The sequence below is a fragment of the Oncorhynchus nerka genome, linkage group LG15 (assembly GCF_034236695.1).
Source record: "Oncorhynchus nerka isolate Pitt River linkage group LG15, Oner_Uvic_2.0, whole genome shotgun sequence".
NCBI lineage: Eukaryota > Metazoa > Chordata > Actinopteri > Salmoniformes > Salmonidae > Oncorhynchus > Oncorhynchus nerka.
In genome coordinates, this window is record NC_088410.1 from 39459505 (window position 1) to 39482363 (window position 22859).

Here is a 22859-nt window from a genome sequence, read left to right on the forward strand (position 1 = left end):
CCAAAAAAGTGATATATTGGTTTCATCTGACCATATGACATTCTCCCAATCTTCTTCTGGATCATCCAAATGCTCTCTAGCAAACTTCAGACGGGCCTGGACATGTACTGGCTTAAGCAGGGGGACACGTCTGGCACTGCAGGATTTGAGTCCCTGGCGGCGTAGTGTGTTACTGATGGTAGGCTTTGTTACTTTGGTCCCAGCTCTCTGCAGGTCATTCACTAGGTCCCCCCGTGTGGTTCTGGGATTTTTGCTCAACGTTCTTGTGATCATTTTGGCCCCACGAGGTGAGATCTTACGTGGAGCCCCAGATCAAGGGAGATTATCAGTGGTCTTATATGTCTTCCATTTCCTAATAATTGCTCCCACAGTTGATTTCGTCAAACCAAGCTACTTACCTATTGCAGGTTCAGTCTTCCCAGCCTGGTGCAGGTCTACAATTTAGTTTCTGGTGTCCTTTGAGAGCTCTTTGGTCTTGGCCATAGTGGAGTTTGGAGTGTGACTGTTTGAGGTTGTCTTTTATACTGATAACAAGTTCAAACAGGTGCCATTAATACAGGTAACGAGTGGAGGACAGAGGAGTGGCAACCAAGCCCTCAAATGAGATAAGAGAGAGGATGAGTGTGTGTATATATCTTTGTGTGTATGTTGTATCTGTCTGCTTGTGTGTGTTGCAAACAGTGACATGAGCGACAGCTACAGGCAGGCACTGAACCACTCAAGGGACAGGGTCCCTCACTCCCCCCATCAGAACCATGAACTCACTGAACCTTACCTGACAGAGAGAAGAGAGAAAGAATAGGGGGGGAAATAGAGAAGAGCGATGGGAAGAGGGCAGAGCAGAGAATCATGGAGTGCAGCTAGTCTAAAGACAGTTAAAATAATGAAATAGACTAAAGTTCAGGCACTTGATCAGAGTCCAGCATTTATTGTTACACGTATTCTTGACTTCTGTCACTAAAATATTTGACGTTTTCTCAACAATTGAACTTAAACTTGTTTTAATATTAAATACGAGGTATTGGCTCATTTGCGTTCCTCTGTGCATGTTATGAGCCGTTTTGTACATAGCTCCAATACCTACAGCATTTAAGGCCTTATGTTAGCAAGAATATGTGCTTATTGCCAAAATAGATCAAGCAATAAATCTGGGCACTAAATTGTATTATCCTTGGATGACGTGCTTGGATGAAGGAATGTGAATGCAGCGTCTCATTGAGAGGAAGTGTGTGTGTTGTGTGTGTATTGTCTCTGGTGTGTGTCTGTGTAACGAAGCACAGTGTCCGGGACAGAGATGGTGTTAGCCCATGAATGGAGGATTGTGTCGGGGCATTCAGGGCTCCTGCAACTGAAGAGGCTGGTACAGCAAGAGACGGAGAGGAACTTTTTTTCTCCTCTCCCCCCCCTTCCCTCGTTCTGTTAAAGCTTGCACAAGACACTGTTTTATCAAAACCTCCGACCTTGGAGCATCAGCATCAAAACTTAAGCGCGTCTTGAAGGAATCAGGATAAAAGGGTGTCATCTTGATTTTGGTTTTACCTACCAAGTGAGGTATGTTGTGGTTTTGGAGAGCTTTAATGACATTTTGCATTTGATCTTATTAAGTTGTTGTTTGTAAGTTGGCTTAAGATTCTATTCATGTGTGGTTTTAATTGGTTCCATTATCCAATACTGTTTCATTCCCTTGTTGTGCAGTGACTGAAAACTGATTTTTTTTTCCTGCTCGGGGGGGAATAGTTTTTCAGTCAATTGCTTTCTTTGGACACTATGCTATATAAAGGAACATGTTTGTTTTCTTCAGAAATGGTATCCAATAAAGTAGGCCATATTGATTAGTTATAGCTTGTTTGCCTTTAACAGAACTTTTTGTTCACCAGGATTTTGTCTTTGTTGTCTAATCCAGTACATCTTGCTCCTGAAATGGTCAATGTCCTGCTCTATTCCGTCTGACTAACACACCAGGAACTCCACTTTAAATACAGTTAACTCCAAATAACTCTACTTAAATGTAGTTTTAGAAACACTTTCGATTGTAATTTTATCCCTTTAATCTTGACTCTCATCGTCTGTTTTGAAACCTAATTCACAGTGATTAGCGTGACACACCATATATCATAAGCAGTTGTAAAAATATGACTAATATATAATATAGTCATGTCGCTTCTGCAATGTTATGTGAAAACTAGAGTAGATGGAAGTTGCACTTAGGGTTTAGAGCTGGTCCTAGATCAGTGCTTAAAGACAGTTATCGCTCTACGCACAAAATCTCCAAATTATTAGCCAATCTCTCCCGTAACATTCAGTCGGGCCTTACTTTCTCCACTCCTCCAGGTACCTTCAGGAGGTGGGCTACACGGACACCATCTTGGATGTGAAGTCCCAGAGGGTCAGAGCACTGCTGGGCCTGGCTGGAGACTCCGGAGAGAGGCCGTCGGACAGGAAACCGGAACCCATGGTGAACGGCACTGAGCCATCTTTGCTGAAGGACAGCGGCATGATCAGGTGAGCAACTGCTAATGACTATTGCTGTTGTTATTGCTAAATGCTGTTGTTGTAGTTGGCCTAAATGTATTGCTATCACTAATGCTAATGCTATTGTTATATCTATTGCTAATGCTGTTGTTGTAGTTATTACTGATGTAGCTAATTCTATTGTTGTAGCTAATGCAATTGACGTAGCCATTGCTAATGCTATCACTAATGGATAACTAGCATTCTTCAAGGAAATCCAGTAAGAAACTGCAAGTGTAGAAGTCCTGCATTGTTTTTGTGTTCTCACTAACATCTGTCTCACTTTCTCTCTGTTCTCTCCATCAGTAAACCTGACATGTCTGACTCGGCCACAGTCCTTGAGGCCTTCAAGTTCATAGAAAGCGCCGCCGCCGAGTTTAGCGACGAGGAGGACGATGAAGACAGCGAAGGGAGGGACAAGACCATTATGAACTTGGCCACTGTAAGCAAGGACACACAAACACTCTTATACACACACACACACACACATTCATGATGTGACTTGGGCTTCTTCGTGGGGCAATTCTAATTAGCCATTAGCGATATCATTAGCAATGGCTACAACAATAGAGTAGCAGCTGGAACCCTATTGAATTAGCGACAGGCAGCAATAACAGTCAATGAGAACCAGTAGCAGTCACAAGCCATGTTGGCTCATTCCTTGTACTCCATTCTAGAGTGGTGATGAAATTAAGTATTACAATTTCACTTATGTTGCAAAATACATTTTACCAAGACAAATATGATTCATGTTCTGAATCATTCAGTGGGTCTTCCTCTAACATATTAACATTCTATTCAAAAAGTTAGAGTTCGTATCCGAATACATCCGATAATAAGCACCAATCAGTGTTGACATAGTGGTTTCTCTTAACTTTTGAGGATTTTACATTTTGTGGTCGTCATCTCCTAAGTTCTTTCTGTGGGTTACAAAAGGCGAAGTTAGCATGACACGAGCTGAATTAAATGTAAAAGGCTTTTAAAAGAAAAGGCTTGGTATAAGCTCCATTGACATTTCAGAGAAGCTAGTTTTTGTGAGAAATCTTTAAACAGGAACAGGAATTTTAAATGAATACGAAAGCGTATATTACAATATGAAAATACTACATGTCATGTCTCAAAATCGATATACATCTTACCTACAGTTGAAGTCGGAAGTTTAAATACACTTAGTTTGGAGTCATTAACACTAGATTTTCAACCACACAACACATTTCTTGTTAACAAACTATAATTGTGGTAAGTCAGTTAGAACATCTACTTTGTGCATGACACAAGTAATTTTTCATGGCTTTAGATGCTTCTGATAGGCTAATTTACATAATTTGAGTCAACTGGAGGTACCTGTGGATGTATTTCAAGGCCTACCTTCAAACTCAGTGCATCTTTGCTTGACATCAAAAGAAATCAGCTAAGACCTCCACAAGTCTGGTTTATCCTTGGGAGCAATTTCCAAACGCCTGAAGGTACCATGTTCATCTGCACAAACAATAGTATGCAAGTATAAACACCATGGGACCACGCAGCCGTCACACCGCTCAGGAAGGAGACACGTTCTGTCTCCTAGAGATGAACATACTTTGGTGCGAAAAGTGCAAATCAATCCCAGAACAACAGCAAAGGACCTTGTGAAGATGCTGGAGGAAACGGGTACAAAAGTATCTATATCCACAGTAAAACAAGTCTTATATCGCCATAACCCGAAAGGCTGCCCAGCAAGGAAGAAGCCACTGCTCCAAAACAGCCATAAAAAAGCCAGACTACGGTTTGCAACTGCACATGGGGACATTTTGTAGAAATGTCCTCTGGTCTGATGAAACAAAAATAGAACTGTTTGGTCATAATGACCATCATTATGTTTGGAGGAAAAAGGGGATGCTTGCAAGCTGAAGAACACCATCCCAACCGTGAAGCACGGGTGTGGTAGCATCATGTTGTGGGGGTGCTTTGCTGCAGGTGGGACTGGTGCACTTCACAAAATGGATGGCATCATGAGGATGGAAAATTATGTGGATATATTGAAGCAACATCTCAAGACATGAGTCAGGAAGTTAAAGCTTGGTCGCAAATGGGTCTTCCAAATGGACAAGCATACTTCCAAAGTTGTGGCAAAATGGCAACAAAAGGACAAAAAAGTAAAGGTATTGGAGTGGCCATCACAAAGCCCTGACCTCAATCCCATAGAAAATTTGTGGGCAGATCTGAAAAAGCGTGTGCGAGCAAGGAGGCATACAAACCTGACTCAGTTACACCAGCTCTGTCAGGAGGAATGGGCCATAATTCACCGAATTTATTGTGGGAAGTTTGTGGAAGGATACCCAAAACATTTGACCCAAGTTAAACAATTTAAAGGCAATGCTAACAAATACTAATTGAGTGTATGTAAACTTCTGACTCACTGGGAATGTGATGAAAGAAATAAAAGCTGAAATAAATCATTATCTCTACTATTATTCTGACATTTCACATTCTTAAAATAAAGTCAGGGAATTTTTACTAGGATTTAATGTCATTAATTGTGAAACAGTGTTTAAATGTATTTGGCTAAGGTGTATGTAAACTTCCGACTTCAACTGTATATATTGTTTTTTGTCCTGCGGATTGAAGAAATATGATGACAAGTTCAATGGGAAAGTGAGCTTGTTAGGTAGCCTGTAGCCTTAATTCTTGCTCAGAATCCAGCCTACTTTATGCAATGCATTGACCCGTTTTTGATTGGACACCCTACTCATTCAGACCTACACTTTCACTCAACTCATTCAGTCACTCAGACCCCCTCTCCGTCTCTTCAACCCTCTCTGTCTTCCACAGATGGTGAGGAAGAAGACGTCTTCGTCCCCCTCCTCATCCTCGGACATGAGTGACGACCAGGACACGGAGGAGGCCCTGAAGGGCTTTGACTTCCTGGCCAGCCCAGATGAGATGGACGGCTCGCCCGATGTCCGGAGTGCCGAAGACAGAGGAGACTGGGGTGAGGGGGGCTTGGTTGGTTGTTTGATGAACACTCAAACTAGAATGGTAACGTTTACATGTGGGCCAAAGTAACTTATTGGGGGCAGTGGGTCTATTAGTAGGCCTAGTCAACAGTGAAGGGGAAATGTTGGCCATAGTAGGACTATAGTGTGCAAGTAAGTGGGGACTGGCATTTATTCTCAGGACACGAGAGCACAAAAGGGACAGGAGGGCCATGGAAAGAGGACAGTAGACCAAAGGGAGGACGAGTGGGCCATAGCAGGGACAGTTGGGTCAAGAAAACATTGAGTGTAACTCGGTTTCCTGCTCTAGCTCCACAGAACAGTCCCCACTGAGGGGACCTACCCATCTCTCAATCGCCCACTCACACAGAACCCTGTATTCTCTGTCCTAGTCTTCACACAAAGACACAGCTGGCCACCTGGCTACTGTGGCTCCATTATCCCCTTTAGCTAACAGGGAGCTCCTTCACTCCCATCACCTAGCAATGCCTTGTGTTTATCTCCACTCAATGACCAAGGGCATTCCCACGCAATCAGTGAGTCCGCTTGTCACAGGTCAGGCAGCAGTCAGTTGAGTTGCACAGCCAAAGAGGAACAGATGATGTGGCGTCGCTGGTTGTGTGACAGAGGAAGCCAGAGGGATCCAGTTGAAGGCATAGGCGATCTTCCAATATGCATACTATGGTCATAGTAATTACTAAGTAATATGCTAGTGTAGACATTAGAACACAGCCACAACAAATGACCAATTGTCTGTGATGCATTGACCCACTGACTAGATGTTGACAATCCAGTTATTTTTATAAATACTATAATTCAATAGTAGTTCATGTAAATAATGGTGACAAAATCTTTTTTTGAAAGACTATTCTTGTGTTATTGGGATAATTAGGTCAGCTTGCATGCGAAACTGAGTCGTTTGCATTTCCTCTGTTAACCATAATTGAAGCCATAAGCTGAACACACAGCAAAGGACAGCTAGATGGATGGATGGTAATTAAAAGGTCAAGCGGCAGCGAGGCGCTTCGCTGATCAGTTATGAAACAGAGTTGTCATCAGCAGCTCTGTGCTCTCAAGTGTTCATCTCCTCCGCTTGATCCCACACACTGCCACTACAGATATATATATATATATTTTTCACCTTTATTTAACCAGTTGAGAACAAGTTCTCATTTACAACTGCGACCTGGCCAAAAAGCAAAGCAGTGCGACAAACAACAACACCGAGTTACACAGAAACAAACGTACAGTCAATAACACAACAGAAAATACAATTAGAAAGATCTATTACAGTGTGTGCAAATGTAGAGTAGGGAGGTAGGCAATACATAGGCCATAGAGGTGAAAATAATTACAATTTAGCATTACTACTGGAGTGATAGTTATGCAGATGATGATTTGCAAGTAGAGATACTGGGGTGCAAAAGAAGAAGAGGGTATGTCCTAATGGCACCCTATTCTCTATATGGTGCACTATTTTTGATCTGAGCCCTATGGACCATGTATGATCATGCCTGCATCTGAAATTAGGAATAGTGATATGCTTATAGGTATAGATACAGGTCCCCCACATAATTTGACATTTTTGGTTGAAATACATGATATGTTGTGTTTTTAGTTCTTTAGCCAGCTCACATTATAAAACCTACATGGTTGCTGCTTTTGATATATAGAACATTTCAAAACATGATGGAGTATTGTTGAATGGAGTTGCATATTTTTTTGGGGGGGGTGTATTGAATGTTATTTGCATTGTCTTAACATTAGCATGTAATGCTGTTGTTGACGGTGCGGCACAAAGGACAAAGCCTTGCAGAGACTGAGCGAGGCATGACGGCTGTTCACCATATGCTTTGTTGTCACCTTATTTGGCTGGACACCGCTTTCTTTGACATGAATATTTTTGAATACATTAACGCAAAAAAAATCAGGATTGCTGCCGGCTATCAAATTCAGCATTTGATGTCAGCTGTATTTTCTTTTTGTCGGAAGCCAATCTGGCTCTTTACTACACCCCTCCCCCCCGAATCCTTTGTTTAATGGCAGTTTTGTGCATTTGTGTTTCCATATCGAGTGGCGCAGCGATGGTAACCGTCAGGCATGACTCTATTCTCCTGTTCCATCCCTGCCTGTTGTCATATGAGGAGAATTTTACCGATTCTCTTCCTGACTGACCCCTATGTGTTGACATCACCACCCCCTATATGTGCTTTGAGAGAGGCCCGAAGGCCTGTAGAAAACATAAACTTGGGGCTCTCGGTGGTGGGGTGGGGTGGGGGAGTATTACAGGAAGAATTTCCATCACACACTTTTTTACATACTGCAGAAAACGGCAATAATGCAATAATACATTGCCGGTCTCAAACCCAGATCTCCCTTTCCGTAGGCAAACTCGCTAACCACTGCTCCAATAGGGTTAATACACTAGGCAAGTGTCTCTGCAATACATTTTACAGGCTATATATACATATATTAGGATTAAAGAGGCCATCTTCACTTGAACCACCTTTTAATTTCATAACACTTTGGATTTGAGTTTCGTTTGGTCTGGTTCAGTAGAAAGTTCTGGACACTGACCGGCTTCTCGGTTTCTGCCCCCCCTTCCCCCTACCCCTTCCTTCGGGTGTAGAGAAGGAAGAGCAGTGCCCCATGCCCGAGGCCTGGGACGTGGACCAGGGCCTCATAGCCCAACTCAAGGAGCAGTACAGGAAGGAGCGCAAGGGCAAAAAGGGGGTGAAGAGTAAGTCTGTCAGGCCTCCCCTTTCTTTCTCGCCATTGCTTTCTTTCTCCTTGTCCTGGTGATAAGAGCTTCTCTCTGTCTCTCTCTCTCTCTCTCTCTCTCTCTCTCTCTCTCTCTCTCTCTCTCTCTCTCTCTCTCTCTCTCTCTCTCTCTCTGAGGTCAACTATAACATGCAAAAATTATATTTAACAGACACGTTAAGCACGTTAGATACACTATTCCTCCCATCGCTTCGTTTTGGCGCTCTATTTCGGCCATCTAGTACCATCTTCTCCATGTTTGTGTCTGTGCCTCTGTGTGTGGTTCCGCGCATACATGTTTGTATGTTAACATTTTAATGGGATTGCAATCACTGCCTCTCCTCACAGTGCTCAGAACCGCGCAGGACAATTTGATCACTCTTGTAAGTGATCAATCACTATAACCACATTCACTAAAAGAAAAGTGCACTGTGCTGCATTCCTAACCCTCTCGCTGTATCGACCTTACTCATTGCTGTTTTAAGTTGCGTCCATAGAAATATAATTACTAAAAAGGGCATAGCCCATCAGACCACAGCAATTTGACTGCACCCTCGCGGGTACACTCAGTATGAGTGAAATGGCTTACCCATTATGGCCTCATTGTCTTGAATGGGCGTGCCCCTTCTAGTAATTCTATGTATTTGGTTGCACCATCCTACGCTTGAGACATTCCATCCCGCTTCGTCGTGTTTGTACCTGTCTTTATTACGCCATAGGTTATCAGCTACACCTGTGTCTTTGTATGTGTGCTGGTATTTTTCAAACATTCCAACTTCTTATTTTCTCTGAACGTATGCCGGTGTCAGTGACTTAACGCTCTCCTTTCCTCCCAACTTAAGCTTTTGTTGTTCTATGAGTTATTTCTATGTTCAAGCTACGAAGTCGTCTTTCGCCAAGCATCAGCCATGGATCTGCTCTTCAATCTGCTTATTTGTGGCTTCAATCCTATAAAGTTTCTGAGTATTTAAATAAATACAAATACATTTTTTAAAGTCCCTTTATTTAACTAGGCAAGTCAGTTAAGAACAAATTCTTATTTTCAATGACGGCTTAGGAACAGTGGAGTAACTGCCTTGTTCAGGGGCAGAACAACAGATTTTTACCTTGTCAGCACGGGGATTCGATCTAGCAACATTTCAGTTACTGGCCCAACATTCTAGCCACTAGGCTATCTGCCGCCCCTGAGTAGCAGCGCTGAGCTAGGATCAGGTTCCCCCTGTCCATAAAATCATATAAATGATTATCTAAAAAGCTAAACTGATCCTTAATCAGCACTGCTACTTTGTGATGCTTTATGCATACGGGCCCTGTTATCTTGTCCATTCTCTGCATCACTTTTTGATTTTTGATTTTTTTCAATCAGCCTTCCAGCATGGGTCTCCAACTCCGAGCTACTTGGAGTGCAGTCTTTTGTTCCAGACCAGCACTAATGCACCTGATTCAACTTAATTATGGTTCAGACTGAAAAATGTGGATTATTTGAAACTGATTAGTAGTGCTGGGCTGGTACAAAACCCTGTGCACCCAGTAACTCCAACGAGCCAGTGACCCCTGCCCAACGGTATTTAAGATGAGGATTGCGTGCCCTTCTACTCTAAGAAGATGACCTTCCATTCTCCTCTTCTCGTCTTCCTTATCCCTCTCCTTTCTTTCTTTGACTCTTTTCCTTCCTGATCCTCTCTGTATACTGCTACTTCTCCTCTTCCTCCTCCTTCCTCCCTCTCCTTTCCTTCTCTGTCTATACTCCTTCTCCATGATCCTCTTCTCATCTTCCTCCTCCTCCTAGGGCCTAACCGGTCCAAACTGCAGGATATGCTGGCCAACCTGCGAGACGCCGAGGACCTCCCCTCCATGCAGCCCCCCGTGACACCGCCGTCCCGGCCCAGCGTCCCCAGGCTCAACGAGCACGAAGTGGGCCACCCCGAGGAAGGTAAGACGAGAGCTTAATTGTCCCCAAAGGGTTTGAATTTACAGAGTGCACAATTTCCAAATATACACAATTGACTGTAAATAATTTAATTTACAAATTGACAATTTTACACAACAATATCTAATAGGCCCAAATACCAGTAGCAGTCGTTTAGTGTTTTTGACTTCTGTTTGTCCGTCTGTTAATTTTTCCCTACTTTTCTGGTATCTGTCTAATTTGTTTGTCTGGCTCTGTCCATCTGCCTATTTTGTCTGGTCTGTCCATCTTTCTCACTGTCCGTCCATCCATCCCAGTGGAGGCCATGACGTTTCCGCCCACGTCAGGGAAGTCGTTCATTATGGGGCCGGACGAGGCGGCGGAGAGCGAGCTGGGCCTGGGCGAGCTGGCGGGCCTCACTGTGGCCAATGAGGCAGACAGCCTGGCCTACGACGTGAGTACCTACATCTGCAAGGAAGGAAGAGAGGGTGAGGGGGAGTAAGGGGGGCGTGGCCAAGAAAGCCGACAGCCTGGTCTACAATTTGAGTTGCGTTAGTCCTTCCTTACACTGGGCACCAACCACTGCCAGATGCAATGGCAAGGCAGCTAGCAGTGAATGAATAAATTAATGAAAACCTTTATTATGACATAAACAACACTTTATTGTCCCAAAGGGAATTTTATTTACATATCAAATTTTATTTGTCACATGCGCCAAATACTTACAACAATGCCGTTTTTAGAAAATACCTTTAAAAAAAATAGGAAATAAAAGTAACAAATAATTAAAGAGCAGCAGTAAAATAACAATAGCGAGGTTATATACAGGGGTTACCGGTACAAAGACAATGTGCAGGGGCACTGGTTAGTCGAGGTAATTCAGGTAAAATGTACATGTAGGTAGAGTTATTAAAGTGACTATGCATAGATAATAAACAGAGAGTAGCAGCAGAGTAAAAGTGGGGGTGGGGGGGGGGCAATGCAAATAGTCTGGGTAGCTATTTGATTTGATGTTCAGGAGTCTTATGGCTTGGGGGTAGAAGCTGTTTAGAAGCCTCTTGGACCTAGACTTGGTGCTTGTGTACCGCTTGCCGTGCAGTAGCAGAGAGAACAGTCTATTACTAGCGTGGCTGGAGTCTTTGACAATTTTAGGGCCTTCTTCTGACGCCGCCTGGTATAGAGGTCCTGGATGGCAGGAAGCTTGGTGACATACTGGGCCGTACGCACTCCCCTTTGTAGTGCCTTGCGGTCGGAGGCCGAGCAGTTGCCATACCAAGCAGTGATGCAACCAGTGCTTTCGATGGTGCAGCTGTTGAACCTTTTGAGCATCTGAGGACCCATGCCAAATATTTTCAGTCTCTTGTGGGGGAATAGGTTTTGTCATTCTCTCAAGCTCTCAATCTGTTCCACTACAGCCCCGTAGATGAGAATGGTGGCGTGCTCGGTCCTCCTTTTCCTGTAGACCACAATCATCGCCTTTATCTTGATCACGTTGAGGGAGAGGTTGTGATGACCACCGCAATCATAACAAAATGAAGGAAAACAGGCGGCACGGACTTGGCAATCTTTTGACAGACAGTACAACATTCAGCTAATCAGATCAAAGGGCACCACCACCAAACAGCGGGCAGCAGCATTCACAAATGACATTTTCTGCTGTATATATAAATATGGCGTGTTCGCACCCAGGTAAATTAGCTATTTATCTACATGACCTAAAGCCTGTGGAGCCCCATGGACAACTCTTTCAGCACTTAGGTCCCTCGGGGCAGCAAATATCTACTGCTTCACATTTCCATGTAGAAAAAGATAAATTGATTGGCTAGATTTAGAGACTTTGAGCTTCTAAACTAGAACACTAAGTAGAAAGGCATATACAGTGCCTTCGGAAAGTATTCAGACCCCTTGACCTTTTCCACATTTTGTTACGTTATTCTAAAATCGATTAAATAAATAAAAAATCCCAATCTACACACACTACCCCATAATGACAAAGCGAAAACAGGTTTTTAGACATTTTTGCATCATGCAGCAGGGACTGGGAGACTAGTCAACATCGAGGGAAAGTACAGAGAGATACTTGATAACCTACTCCAGAGCGCTCAGGTTCACCTTCCAACAGGACACTGAGCCTAAACACGCAGCCAAGACAACACAGGAGTGGCTTCGAGACGAGTCTCAATGTCCTTGAGTGGCCCAGCCAGAGCCCGGACTTGAACCTGATCAAACATCTCTGGAGAGACCTGAAAATAGCTGTGCAGCGATGCTCCCCATCCAACCTGACAGTGTGCCAAGCTTGTAGCGTCGTACCCAAGAAGACTCAAGGCTGTAATCGCTGACAAAGATGCTTCAACAAAGTACTGAGTAAAGGGTCTGAATACTTATGTGAATGTGATATTTCATATATTTTTGTGGAAAAAGTCAGGGGATCTGAATACTTTCTGAATGAACTGTATTTATCTAAAGGTCCAAACTATTTTTCAAAGCTTTCAAAATGTCAATATTTAAACAGGCTAGTCTGATTAGCATGGGCTTTGACTTTCACTTTTATTGACACACACACACTCACACTCAGGCACACAGAGACACAGGCACATACGTGCACATACACACTCCAGATCAATTGAATGTGAAGTGAACTGCGGTTGTATTGCTGTGGAGAGCTAGCATGCAGATTGAGGTTGTGGTTGAAGAGACTGAGTGTCATATTGCTCAGTTGGACCCAGTGTGGGAGGACACCTTAGTGTTAGAATTATATTTATATGATGGACACACTCATCTCAAAATAGGAATGGATTTGTGTGCGTTAGATAACATTAACGTTTGTATGGTAACTTTCATACTAAGATGTTGCAGCTCTAACAAGCAGGAAATTAAAAGGATAAGCAGTGACCGGGGTCAAGCACAAGAGGCACATTGCAGACATATTTAGCAGACTCGGTGAAGAGCATAGCGCCACTGAACTTGCATTGCAAACAGGAACAACCCTTTTTATTTTTTGTCTGGCGTGACCACGTAAGTTACTTTTTGTAAATTGAAATAAATAAGTCAAAACTAGTGACTCCCTAGCTTGCTATACCTTCTGAAACATGATTGTACAGCACTTAGGCTTGAATCCTAATAATAAGTGCTTGCTTGAAAAAGCTAAACAAAAAACAAGCAAATAACAGCTGTAAGACAGTAGGTCTGGACTGCGATTTTCAGCCGGAGTTGTTGCCTCAAACAGATGGAGAGACAATCAAGAGGGAACCACATGGCTTGAGCAAAGGGAGGAGGTGGTCAGAAGGGGGACATCTGTGGGCATAACTTGTATTTTGTTACATATCTCCAATTGATATCGAAACTCTTTTTCATTTTAACTCAGGTGACCAACAGTCAGGATGCGCTGCGGAAGACATGGAGCCCCAAGTTCACGCTGCGGAGCCACTTTGACTCCATCCGGGGCCTGGCCTTCCATCCCGTGGAGCCCGTCCTGGTCACTGCCTCCGAGGACCACACCCTCAAACTGTGGAACCTCCAGAAGACCGCCCCCGCCAAGAAGTAAGAGCTCACATAGGCCTACACTGTTGTCAGTCAAACACCTGGGTTGTATTTACTAGACTCAAAACAATTCAAATGTTTGCCTTTATTTAACCAGGTAAGTAATTGAGAACACATTCTCTTTACAATGACGACCTGACCAAGATAAGAGCGATACACAGTAGTAAAGAAACTCTCAGTGTGCACTAATGAATAAGACCCAGCTGCCAGTCAAAGACAATGATGCTTTTAAGCAGGTACCTAAGTAGTGAACGTGGGTAACTTGGTCACTTTCAATGGGGTAAGAGTCATTTGGAATTGTTAAGAGCACTATTGCGAAAAGACAATCGATAGCTAAAGCATGCCTTTTTCTGCTTATGCATTTCTGATGGCTGTAATGGGCCATTTTGTTCTACTTAGCGTATGTTCGTTGAATATGTACATCAAAGGTAGTTATATCCCCTGTCTGTCTTCCTAGGTGTGCTGCCCTAGATGTGGAGCCCATCTATACATTCCGGGCCCATCGGTGAGTAACCTTCCTTATCCACTATAACCCAACCTTTTTATAAATGGACAGCTGGACCGATACTCTTGTATACATGAATCATTTGTTCAAGCAAATTAACTTTTATCTTTGCATAAGTGAAAGAAAAATGGTTGAATTTTATAATGACAGGTATTGCCACTTTCTCCTGTAGGAGTGAGATGTTGTGTTTTGTCTTCGCCAAAACAAGTTATAGTTAATAATGAGATGAGTTTTCCTGTGTTCTGTAGGGGTGCGGTGTTGTGTGTGACCATGAGCTCTACAGGGGAGCAGTGCTTCAGTGGGGGGGTGGATGGAACCATTCAGAGCTGGAACACCCCCAACCCCAATATCGACCCCTATGACTCATATGGTACACCCCCAAGATGCCTTAGCTACACCTCTGATTATTAGCACATTTCTCTTGTTTCATATTCTCTTCATCTCTTCACTGATCGCTTGACTCTTTCCACCTGACACTCCTTTCATCCTCTTTCACGCTTCTCTCTTTATCCAACTCTTTTTTTTTTTTCCTGTCTCCACATGATCTTTCGTTCTCTATCATTTCCCTCTCTCCTTTTCCCCTCCCTCTGAACTCTCCCCATCTCTTAAATCTGCATCTCTCCCTCATCTCTTTCCCTCTCCCTCCTAACTCTCCCTCTCTCTTTCCTGCCATAGAGCCCTCGGTGCTGCGGGGGGCACTGCTTGGTCACACTGACTCAGTGTGGGGAGTGGTTTACAGCTCGGCCCACCAGCGCCTGCTCTCCTGCTCCGGGGACGGCACTGTGCGCCTGTGGAACGCTGCCAACACCTCCCCCGCACTCGCTGTCTTCAACGAGAAAGGAGGTGAATAGCTGAACGCAGATCAGATCGACGAAATGATCCCCCAATAGACTTACTTTGGCTGCCCCATACAAACACTGCCCTAGGATCAGTTCATAAAACAGATGCCTTACACATTTTCACCTAATGTTCCACAGTGCCTGCTCTAGAATCAGCTTACAAAGCACCTAATTGACCCTCTTACACAGACTGTCCCACATAACCACTGCTCTGGGATCAGCTTATAAAATATATTTGTAATTGTACACAATGACCTTGAATCCGCTCGATAAAGAGTTACTCCGGGGTTTCCCAAACTAGGGGTCGCGACACCATGCCCGATTTAAAAAAAAACTAAATGGGTTCGCGAGTGAAAATTGAACCGTGGTTCATAGAAGGTAGCCGATAGATGCGGTTGTAAGAATCAGAGGGGTTTCTGTTTTCTTCCTACAAATGTGTCCTTCTTTTGAATGGTTTATGCTACTACTATGCACACAAGCCATTAGAACAGAATTGACAAGACCAGGCACTAAATCAGACTGGGGGGGGGAAATAACATCATCAATTATGTTCTTTTCTACACAGAAAGTCATACAATATTATCGCCTGCTGATCTTCTGAACTTCCCAATGCCTGTCTGATGCATTTCAGTCACTTCAAACCATACTGTCTTCAGATTGAAAAACTGTCAAAAATAATATGACTGGGCCTCCCGGGTGGCGCAGTGGTTAAGGGCGCTGTACTGCAGCGCTAGCTGTGCCACCAGAGACCCTGGGTTCGCGCCCAGGCTCTGTCGTAACCGGCCGCGACTGGGAGGTCCGTGGGGCGACGCACAATTGGCCTAGCGTCGTCCGGGTTAGGAAGGGCTTGGCCGGTAGGGATGTCCTTGTCTCATCGCACACCAGTGACTCCTGTGGCGGGCCGGGCGCAGTGCGCGCTAAAACCAAGGTTGCCAGGTGCACTGTGTTTCCTCCGACACATTGGTGCGGCTGGCTTCCGGGTTGGATGCGCGCTGTGTTAAGAAGCAGTGCGGCTTGGTTGGGTTATGTATCGGAGGACGCATGACTTTCAACCTTCGTCTCTCCCGAGCCCGTACGGGAGTTGTAGCAATGAGACAAGATAGTAGCTACTAAAACAATTGGATACCACGAAATTGGGGAGAAAAAGGGGTAAAATTCAAAATAATAATAATATATATTTATTTTAATTATATGACTGATTTTGTAATAGACTCATAGTCCCAATGTTGATTACATAACTTTTTTTACATGGTGGGGTCGCGGGTCAAAAAAGTTTGGGAACCTCTGAGTCAATTCAGAACTCTACGTGCCCCAAAAAGAGGTCTGACCTTGGACTAGCCAGGTCCCCACAGCCAAACACTAACCTCTCTACCTCTGTCTGATTCAGAGCGAAACTGATCTAGAATTAGCTCAATTCAGGACACTATCAGCCCCATAAAAAAGGTCTGACCTAGGACCAGGTCACCACCATAGAAATAGATGTATAGAATGGCATTCTATTTCTATGGTCACCACACTCAAATCCTGCCCCCTTCAACATAACTCCTGCTCTAAGATTAGCTCATAACCTTTCCAACTCTGTCGGTTTCAGAACTGGGCGTCCCCACGTCAGTGGACCTGGTGTGCAGTGAGCCGGCCCACATGGTGACGTCGTTCAGCACGGGGGAGATCGGACTCTTCAACATGGAGACGCGGCAGCTGATCCTCAAGCTGGACCAGACCGGAGAGCCCGGTAAGCTCCGCTGCAATTTCTACACAGTGACTGTATAGATTTGTAACTCAAAAGAGACTAATTGAGTGCACTATGCGCTCACTGCCTATTCTTGCGCTCTCTCCGTCAACGCCCTTTACCCCTCTTGTCACAACATAAATGTTTGTTTGTGCATTAAAAGTCATACTTTTATTTTGTTGGTGTACTCTCTTCAGAAAGCTTCCCTAGCTATTTCTTTGTTTTATTAGCAATAGGCTATAGCAGCTGGTATATCAGTACAGTCTGCAATATAACCCTAGTGCCCACCAAGTATGTTATAGCTCTGTGGCTTTTCCTTTCAACTCCCTACTTTAGAATCAGTTTGTCTCGAGTTATAACTCCCATTTACCCTGTTGTTCTGACAAATGACTAAATGTAAATGAGAAAGGTTAATCGGGCAATGTTCAATTGAGTTCCATGTCTTGTCACACACAGAAGCCCCATGCAAGATCAACAAGGTGCTGAGTCACCCCACTCTGCCCATCACCATCACGGCCCAGGAGGACCGACACATCCAGTTCTTCGACAACAACACGGGTGAGCTAGAAGGCTGTCATTTTGAACCGGCATTCCAGCTGGAATTCAAATTTAAATCAAATGTATACATAGTAAGACAAACACATGTTGTCACAATATAAAGTGTACTTATAACAGTTGGTATAAATACAACATTGAGGACAGTGATTTTTGTACTCATCCCGGGTTCCTATTACAGGGAAATGTATTCACTCCATGGTAGCCCACCTGGACGCAGTCACCAGTTTAGCTGTGGATCCCAACGGCTTGTACCTGATGTCTGGCAGTAAGTATTTATCTGGAAACGGGGAAGTACTAGTGTTTATGTTGGTTAGCGTTTCATGTAATTACAGCAATATTGTTCCTTGCATAACTGGAGATACAAACTGACAGTGTGGCAAATATCTGAGCACAGAAACGGAAGCCCCCTTCGATCTTTCTTGTGGTAACTTTCACTAAAAGGCATTTTTAGAATTGTAACGTTTCCCTCTAGCTCTCTTTCGTCCTCTCTCACTCTAACTCCCTATTTCTTTATATTTTTGTTCCTGTTTCTTTATATTTTTGTTCTCATCCATCCTCCGCCCTGTTAGGCCACGACTGCTCCATCCGCCTGTGGAATATGGAGAGCAAGACGTGCATCCAGGAATTCACAGCGCACCGCAAGAAGTCGGACGAGGCCATCCACGACGTGGCGTTCCACCCCACCAAGTGCTACATCGGCAGCGCCGGGGCCGACGCGCTCGCCAAGGTCTTCGTATGACCGCAAATCCCAATGGCTAACAGCTGCGTCCGGCTCGAAGGACCATCAAAAAGGGGCGGAGTTGTGTTGTAACTGAAGGGAGAGATGGGAGTTGGAGCCCAACTCAAAGGCAGTGTGGAAGGAAATGTAGTGAGGTGGATGGGTAACTAGCCACTGGTGTCTGAGTCTTGACCAGTGGCAGTCGAGAGGGATGGTTAGACACCTGATGGTTTGAAGGCTGAAAGGGGTGAACGTTAGAGTTTTGAGAGAAAGAGGGCTACTCTACTATCCTTCCACCCGGGCGGGCCTGGGTGCTACAGCCAAACCAGAAGGAGATGTGGTCAAACATCACAAAGACCAAGCAGATATCCAGGAAATTCTCAAGACCTGTACTCTCGTTTAGAAACATTGCGTTCGTTTCCTAACTAACAGAAACACAATACTCGTATTCTGCCCCCCTCCCTCCCCGGGCACCCCTAAGACTGCCTGTGTCTTCAATGTCATCGTTTTCAAAGATTTCATGAAAATGTGCCTTTTTCGTCAGTCTTGCAGACAACGTTATTTTACAGTTTGTGTGCAAAGTAGGAGTGGACAGGGTGTTCAACAACAAGTTATAATTTATTGTCCAACATAGTACTGGACATTGTCTATTCCATTTGATCCATAAAACTGAGTTTAAAAATAATTATATTTGCATCAGATGTACACAGCATATATACGGCTAGTGGTCAATAGTCACAGTACTGTTTAAATTATTGAACGAGTGAGTTGAGATCCACAATGCCCTCCAATCCACTGAAATATACAGTAGCGTGCAGAACTCGAGTCCCCCTGAATAAGCAAAATGGTAAATAAGTTTAAAGAAACCTGAAAGTCAGTTTGAAGTTGAAGTAAAGGCCATGAGCCTGCATTTCCTTGGTGTGTGATTTATTATAGCCTTTTGTATATGTCCATGTGGTTTTGTATGTAATCACAACGAATTGGAAATGACTCCATTAATTCATCTCTAAAACAAGTAAAAATTTAGCTTTTTAAGTAGTGCCTATTGTCCATACTCTTGCTTTGCACCTTCTTGAAAAGCCAACCCCATGAAAATAATTGAGTTGTGTGATGAAACTTTGCTAACAAAATTCCTACATATTAGCTCATATGAATCTGTCACCTAAGTGAGTAAGCCATCCTTGTATTCCAGCTTGCTTTGCTTCGGTGTTGAATCAGTGTTGAAATCCAAATTGCCTGTACAGCCAAAACACTGACTTAAACAGGCCACATCCTTCAACTTCATTTAGTTTCCAATTCAATTGTAAATGCTTTTATGCTCCAGCTTCAGCTCGCCTAGGTACAAGGAGTGCCTCTTTTGTTGTTTGGATGTTCCATTCTTTACATAAATAGGACAACAACATTGTAATATACTGTACCAACATAAGTAGAAGCGTTAACTCTTAACAAGATCTGTCCTTTGACACTTTGCTAGCGGTAGATGAATTACTCAAACTTTGTTTCACAATTTAATGGAATTGATTGATCAATGTTGTGGTTTGACCCCATTTGAATACATGCTGCTTTATCGTGTATTTATAGTTGAGCAACCTGACAAACTGCACTGAAAAATGGTTTGCAGTGAAACAATTTATTCATTTGATTAGTTTTTTATTTTATTTGAGCTGTGTATTTATTTATGCCTCCGTGTCATTTAAGCCAAAAGAATCAACCAAGTATTGTCTTACAACGACAAGATGCTTCACACAGAGCCTGCACATGTAAAGTTTCCTGTGACCGTTAAGTTGGCTCTTTCAGCTTATAATGCTAAGTTAGATATTTTGCTAATGCTAAGTTGGCTATGACTGCTAAGATAGTTTCTTCATAGATATCCTGCTTGCCCTTGTGCTGAGTTAGCCCCTTGACTCCCATTTTTGACCGCAGAACTGAGGTCTCTCAGTACTCAACTGCACACAAGCTACGCTCCTGTGTTTAGGTGATATGACCAGCTCTGGTCAGAAAGCAGGGTAAATGCTTTAGGTAATAACTGTTTGAAAATAGAATTTTGTCAAATTATTTTGAGCAATTACTAGTTTTTTATTTACTATACATGGTTGGTGAAAAAGGTCAATCCTTGTTAAATACAGGTAAATATTTTTTTAAAGAATATTTTCTGTTTTACTTGAACATTTAGCAGTTATTCCTTGGGATTTGTGTACTTTGTTTCTTTTGTAGTGGAATGGTTGGAGATTTGCCGGTCTTATCACAAGTTGTATGCCTTTGGTTGTGAGCACTACAAAACAAGAAAGATTTTGTCATTTATTCTCAAAATTGTCTCATCTGCAGTTGAACATGTGAGAGATTAGAATTTCACTATCTACCAAATGCTTTGGTCTCTAAAATAAGGACTGCTGAATGACGAGGATGGATCAAAATCTGTGGGGAATTTGGTGTGGTGCGTTGTACAAAGATATTTTTTTCCTTTTTATTTTTCTTTGGTGTCAGGTAATCTTAGACAATGTAAGGGAGCGGACAGAAAACATGTACAGTTTTAAAGTATATATAAAAAAAAAAGATATTTATTAACACAGTATATTGAGTGGCTAAACATGGTGATGTGAAATGGAGTCAGTATGTATGGGTGCGCTTGTCGTGGTAAACGTACAGTAGTCTCATCACAACACTGAGTAGTTGAACAAAAGAGGAGTTAGTATATGGCCCCCTGCTGCTCACAATGTGGAAGAAGCATATTTCACCAGGTTGGCTCACATTTCATGTCTTTTAATGGGCTTTATGTCCATTTGAATGACAGAATAGTGAGGGCTTGACCATAAGCTAGTGTTTCTTTTTGTGTGTGTTTTGGGTCATGGAGAACCACTTTAGATACTAGTTTTCTCCAAACCAGTTTGATTGAGCTGTCGTTTTTGAGACCTGTTAGTTCGCTGTTTGTCCATCAAGACTGCATACGGTCCTCAATTGGAATAATAATAACCAAGCAAACAGTGGTCCTCCAGAACCAGGAGTCGGACAAGAACTAGGATTTGAACAAAGAATTATCGTGTTGTTATAGGCAGTATAAAAGCAGAATGCTCTAGTCTAAATGGTGACTCATAGATATGCGTCTAAAATTCACTTGTCCGTTCTGAGCAGCAGGGGGTGTTGCTTACAAGCACTACAAAGTGTATGAAAAGAGATCACACAAAACAAAGAACCTATTAATAACCAATGAAAAAACAAAACACAAAGCATTGGGCGGAGCCAAGTTTGCCTGTTGTAAATCAAAGTAATTCCCCTTTTAACCTCCAGTTGTATAGAGAATTATTTTAAGATGTGAATTTGATAAATATGCTAATTGGACTGTACATACAGTACATATAATTATTGTTATTATAGTTTATTCTTTTTTTTTCATGATGTATTGTATTTTTTCTCAGATGGGAGTGACAGATTTATCAATAACAACAATAAAGGAATATGTTGTATATCATACTGGTAATGTAGTATTTGTTTCCCACCTTTAGAATAATGCCTTTCATTGCTTCAACATTCACACATTTTCCATTTCAAGTGTATACCTACCTATAGGAAAATATATTTGTATTTGATTAATACTTTAAGTAACCCCATATTAATTGTAATCCAATAGCAATGTTTATACCATTCAAAAGTCCTAACAATAATACTTTTCAAAACATGTTTTATGTTAACTTGTAAATTATTTAAATACATATAGAACTGGTATGTACGTAAGTACCATTTGTTGACAATGTAGTACTTCTCCCAGTGTGTAAGAGACCACACACACCAGAACGGTGGTCAGCCGATCGAAGTAGTAGGCCGTTCCATCAATTACTTCCGCCGTGGGGTCATAGGGAGCAGTGCCTGTTTTCTTTTCCAATTTAACATGTAGGATCGTTGGAAAATGACCAGAAAATGCGACCTGATATTCTGGTCAGAGGCACTCTGTTGTACGCTCAGCTGACCGTCGTTTTGGTGTGTTCTACTTAAGGGTTCCGTTTTGGGGCTGTGAGTTGAACTCTTGACAGATGTTGTGTACGATAGTGGGCACCAGCTTATGGAGGTCATCAAAGTCCTCCATGAAGAATGAGTGCTCCTTGACTGGCTCACTGGCTATGTCTTCTAGCTGCTCCTGGGAAATCTAAGCAATACCAATGGCGTAGGCACTTATACCTGTTTACACAGACACACAATACACACACCATATATCAGTTCCTTGCTCCATTCAAATACTTAAATTCAAATGAACCCTTTCTCCATCAAGGTTGTCTCTGGTGTGATTAAATGGATGAAAGCAATACTGTGAAAAGTGAAACCTTGCTTTCATTCACTCAAGTCACCCAAACGGTACCTTAAAAATGAATGAGAGGTGTATTTTCAGTCTTCAAATGTGGCATCTGCCCTGCTACAATTCTTTTCCACCCCCCATTGTTCCCTCTTAGCCACTCAGCTCTTGACCCTCCCTCCCCACCTTACTTACCTAACTGTTGAGTGGCCAGAGCAGGGGACCTGATGTCGTCATATGAACGCCGTCAGTGATAACTACTATGACCTGCTTACTCCTGTTAGGTTGGCTGGAAACTTCCCGGGTGGTGAACGCAATGGCCACCCTTGTGCTGGTCCCCCCGCTCCAGTAGCTTATCCCCAAAATGGCATCCAACAGCTCCTTCTTTCCACCATATTCCCCAAGGCATATCTCCAACCTCTGCTCATTTGTGTACTGCACTAGCGCCACGTGTGTCTATGGTGGAGATGTCGAACGTCGACGTAACATTGGCGACAAACTTGAGTAGGGTGGCGAAGTGGGCAGTGCCCATA

At 43.1% G+C, this 22859-nt stretch overlaps 1 protein-coding gene across 3 annotated transcripts in view; it reads left to right on the forward strand.

Annotated features, from left to right (window-relative positions):
• The window catches only part of LOC115142634 (striatin-like), a 74141-nt gene extending 52631 nt beyond the window's left edge, over positions 1 to 21510 (forward strand). For 2 of the 3 annotated variants that reach the window (XM_029682232.2, XM_029682233.2), the window contains exons 5-18: positions 2332 to 2502; positions 2818 to 2953; positions 5323 to 5482; positions 8116 to 8226; positions 10036 to 10179; positions 10473 to 10609; positions 13520 to 13695; positions 14153 to 14200; positions 14449 to 14570; positions 14876 to 15043; positions 16631 to 16771; positions 17225 to 17326; positions 17505 to 17591; positions 17896 to 21510. In XM_029682232.2, coding sequence (XP_029538092.1) covers positions 2332 to 2502; positions 2818 to 2953; positions 5323 to 5482; positions 8116 to 8226; positions 10036 to 10179; positions 10473 to 10609; positions 13520 to 13695; positions 14153 to 14200; positions 14449 to 14570; positions 14876 to 15043; positions 16631 to 16771; positions 17225 to 17326; positions 17505 to 17591; positions 17896 to 18065 — 1873 coding nt within the window. In that variant the 3' untranslated portion in view covers positions 18066 to 21510. The remainder of the gene's footprint in view (positions 1 to 2331; positions 2503 to 2817; positions 2954 to 5322; positions 5483 to 8115; positions 8227 to 10035; positions 10180 to 10472; positions 10610 to 13519; positions 13696 to 14152; positions 14201 to 14448; positions 14571 to 14875; positions 15044 to 16630; positions 16772 to 17224; positions 17327 to 17504; positions 17592 to 17895) is intronic. The other variant, XM_029682234.2, reaches the window with a different exon arrangement.
• Positions 21511 to 22859: the final 1349 nt, after the last annotated feature.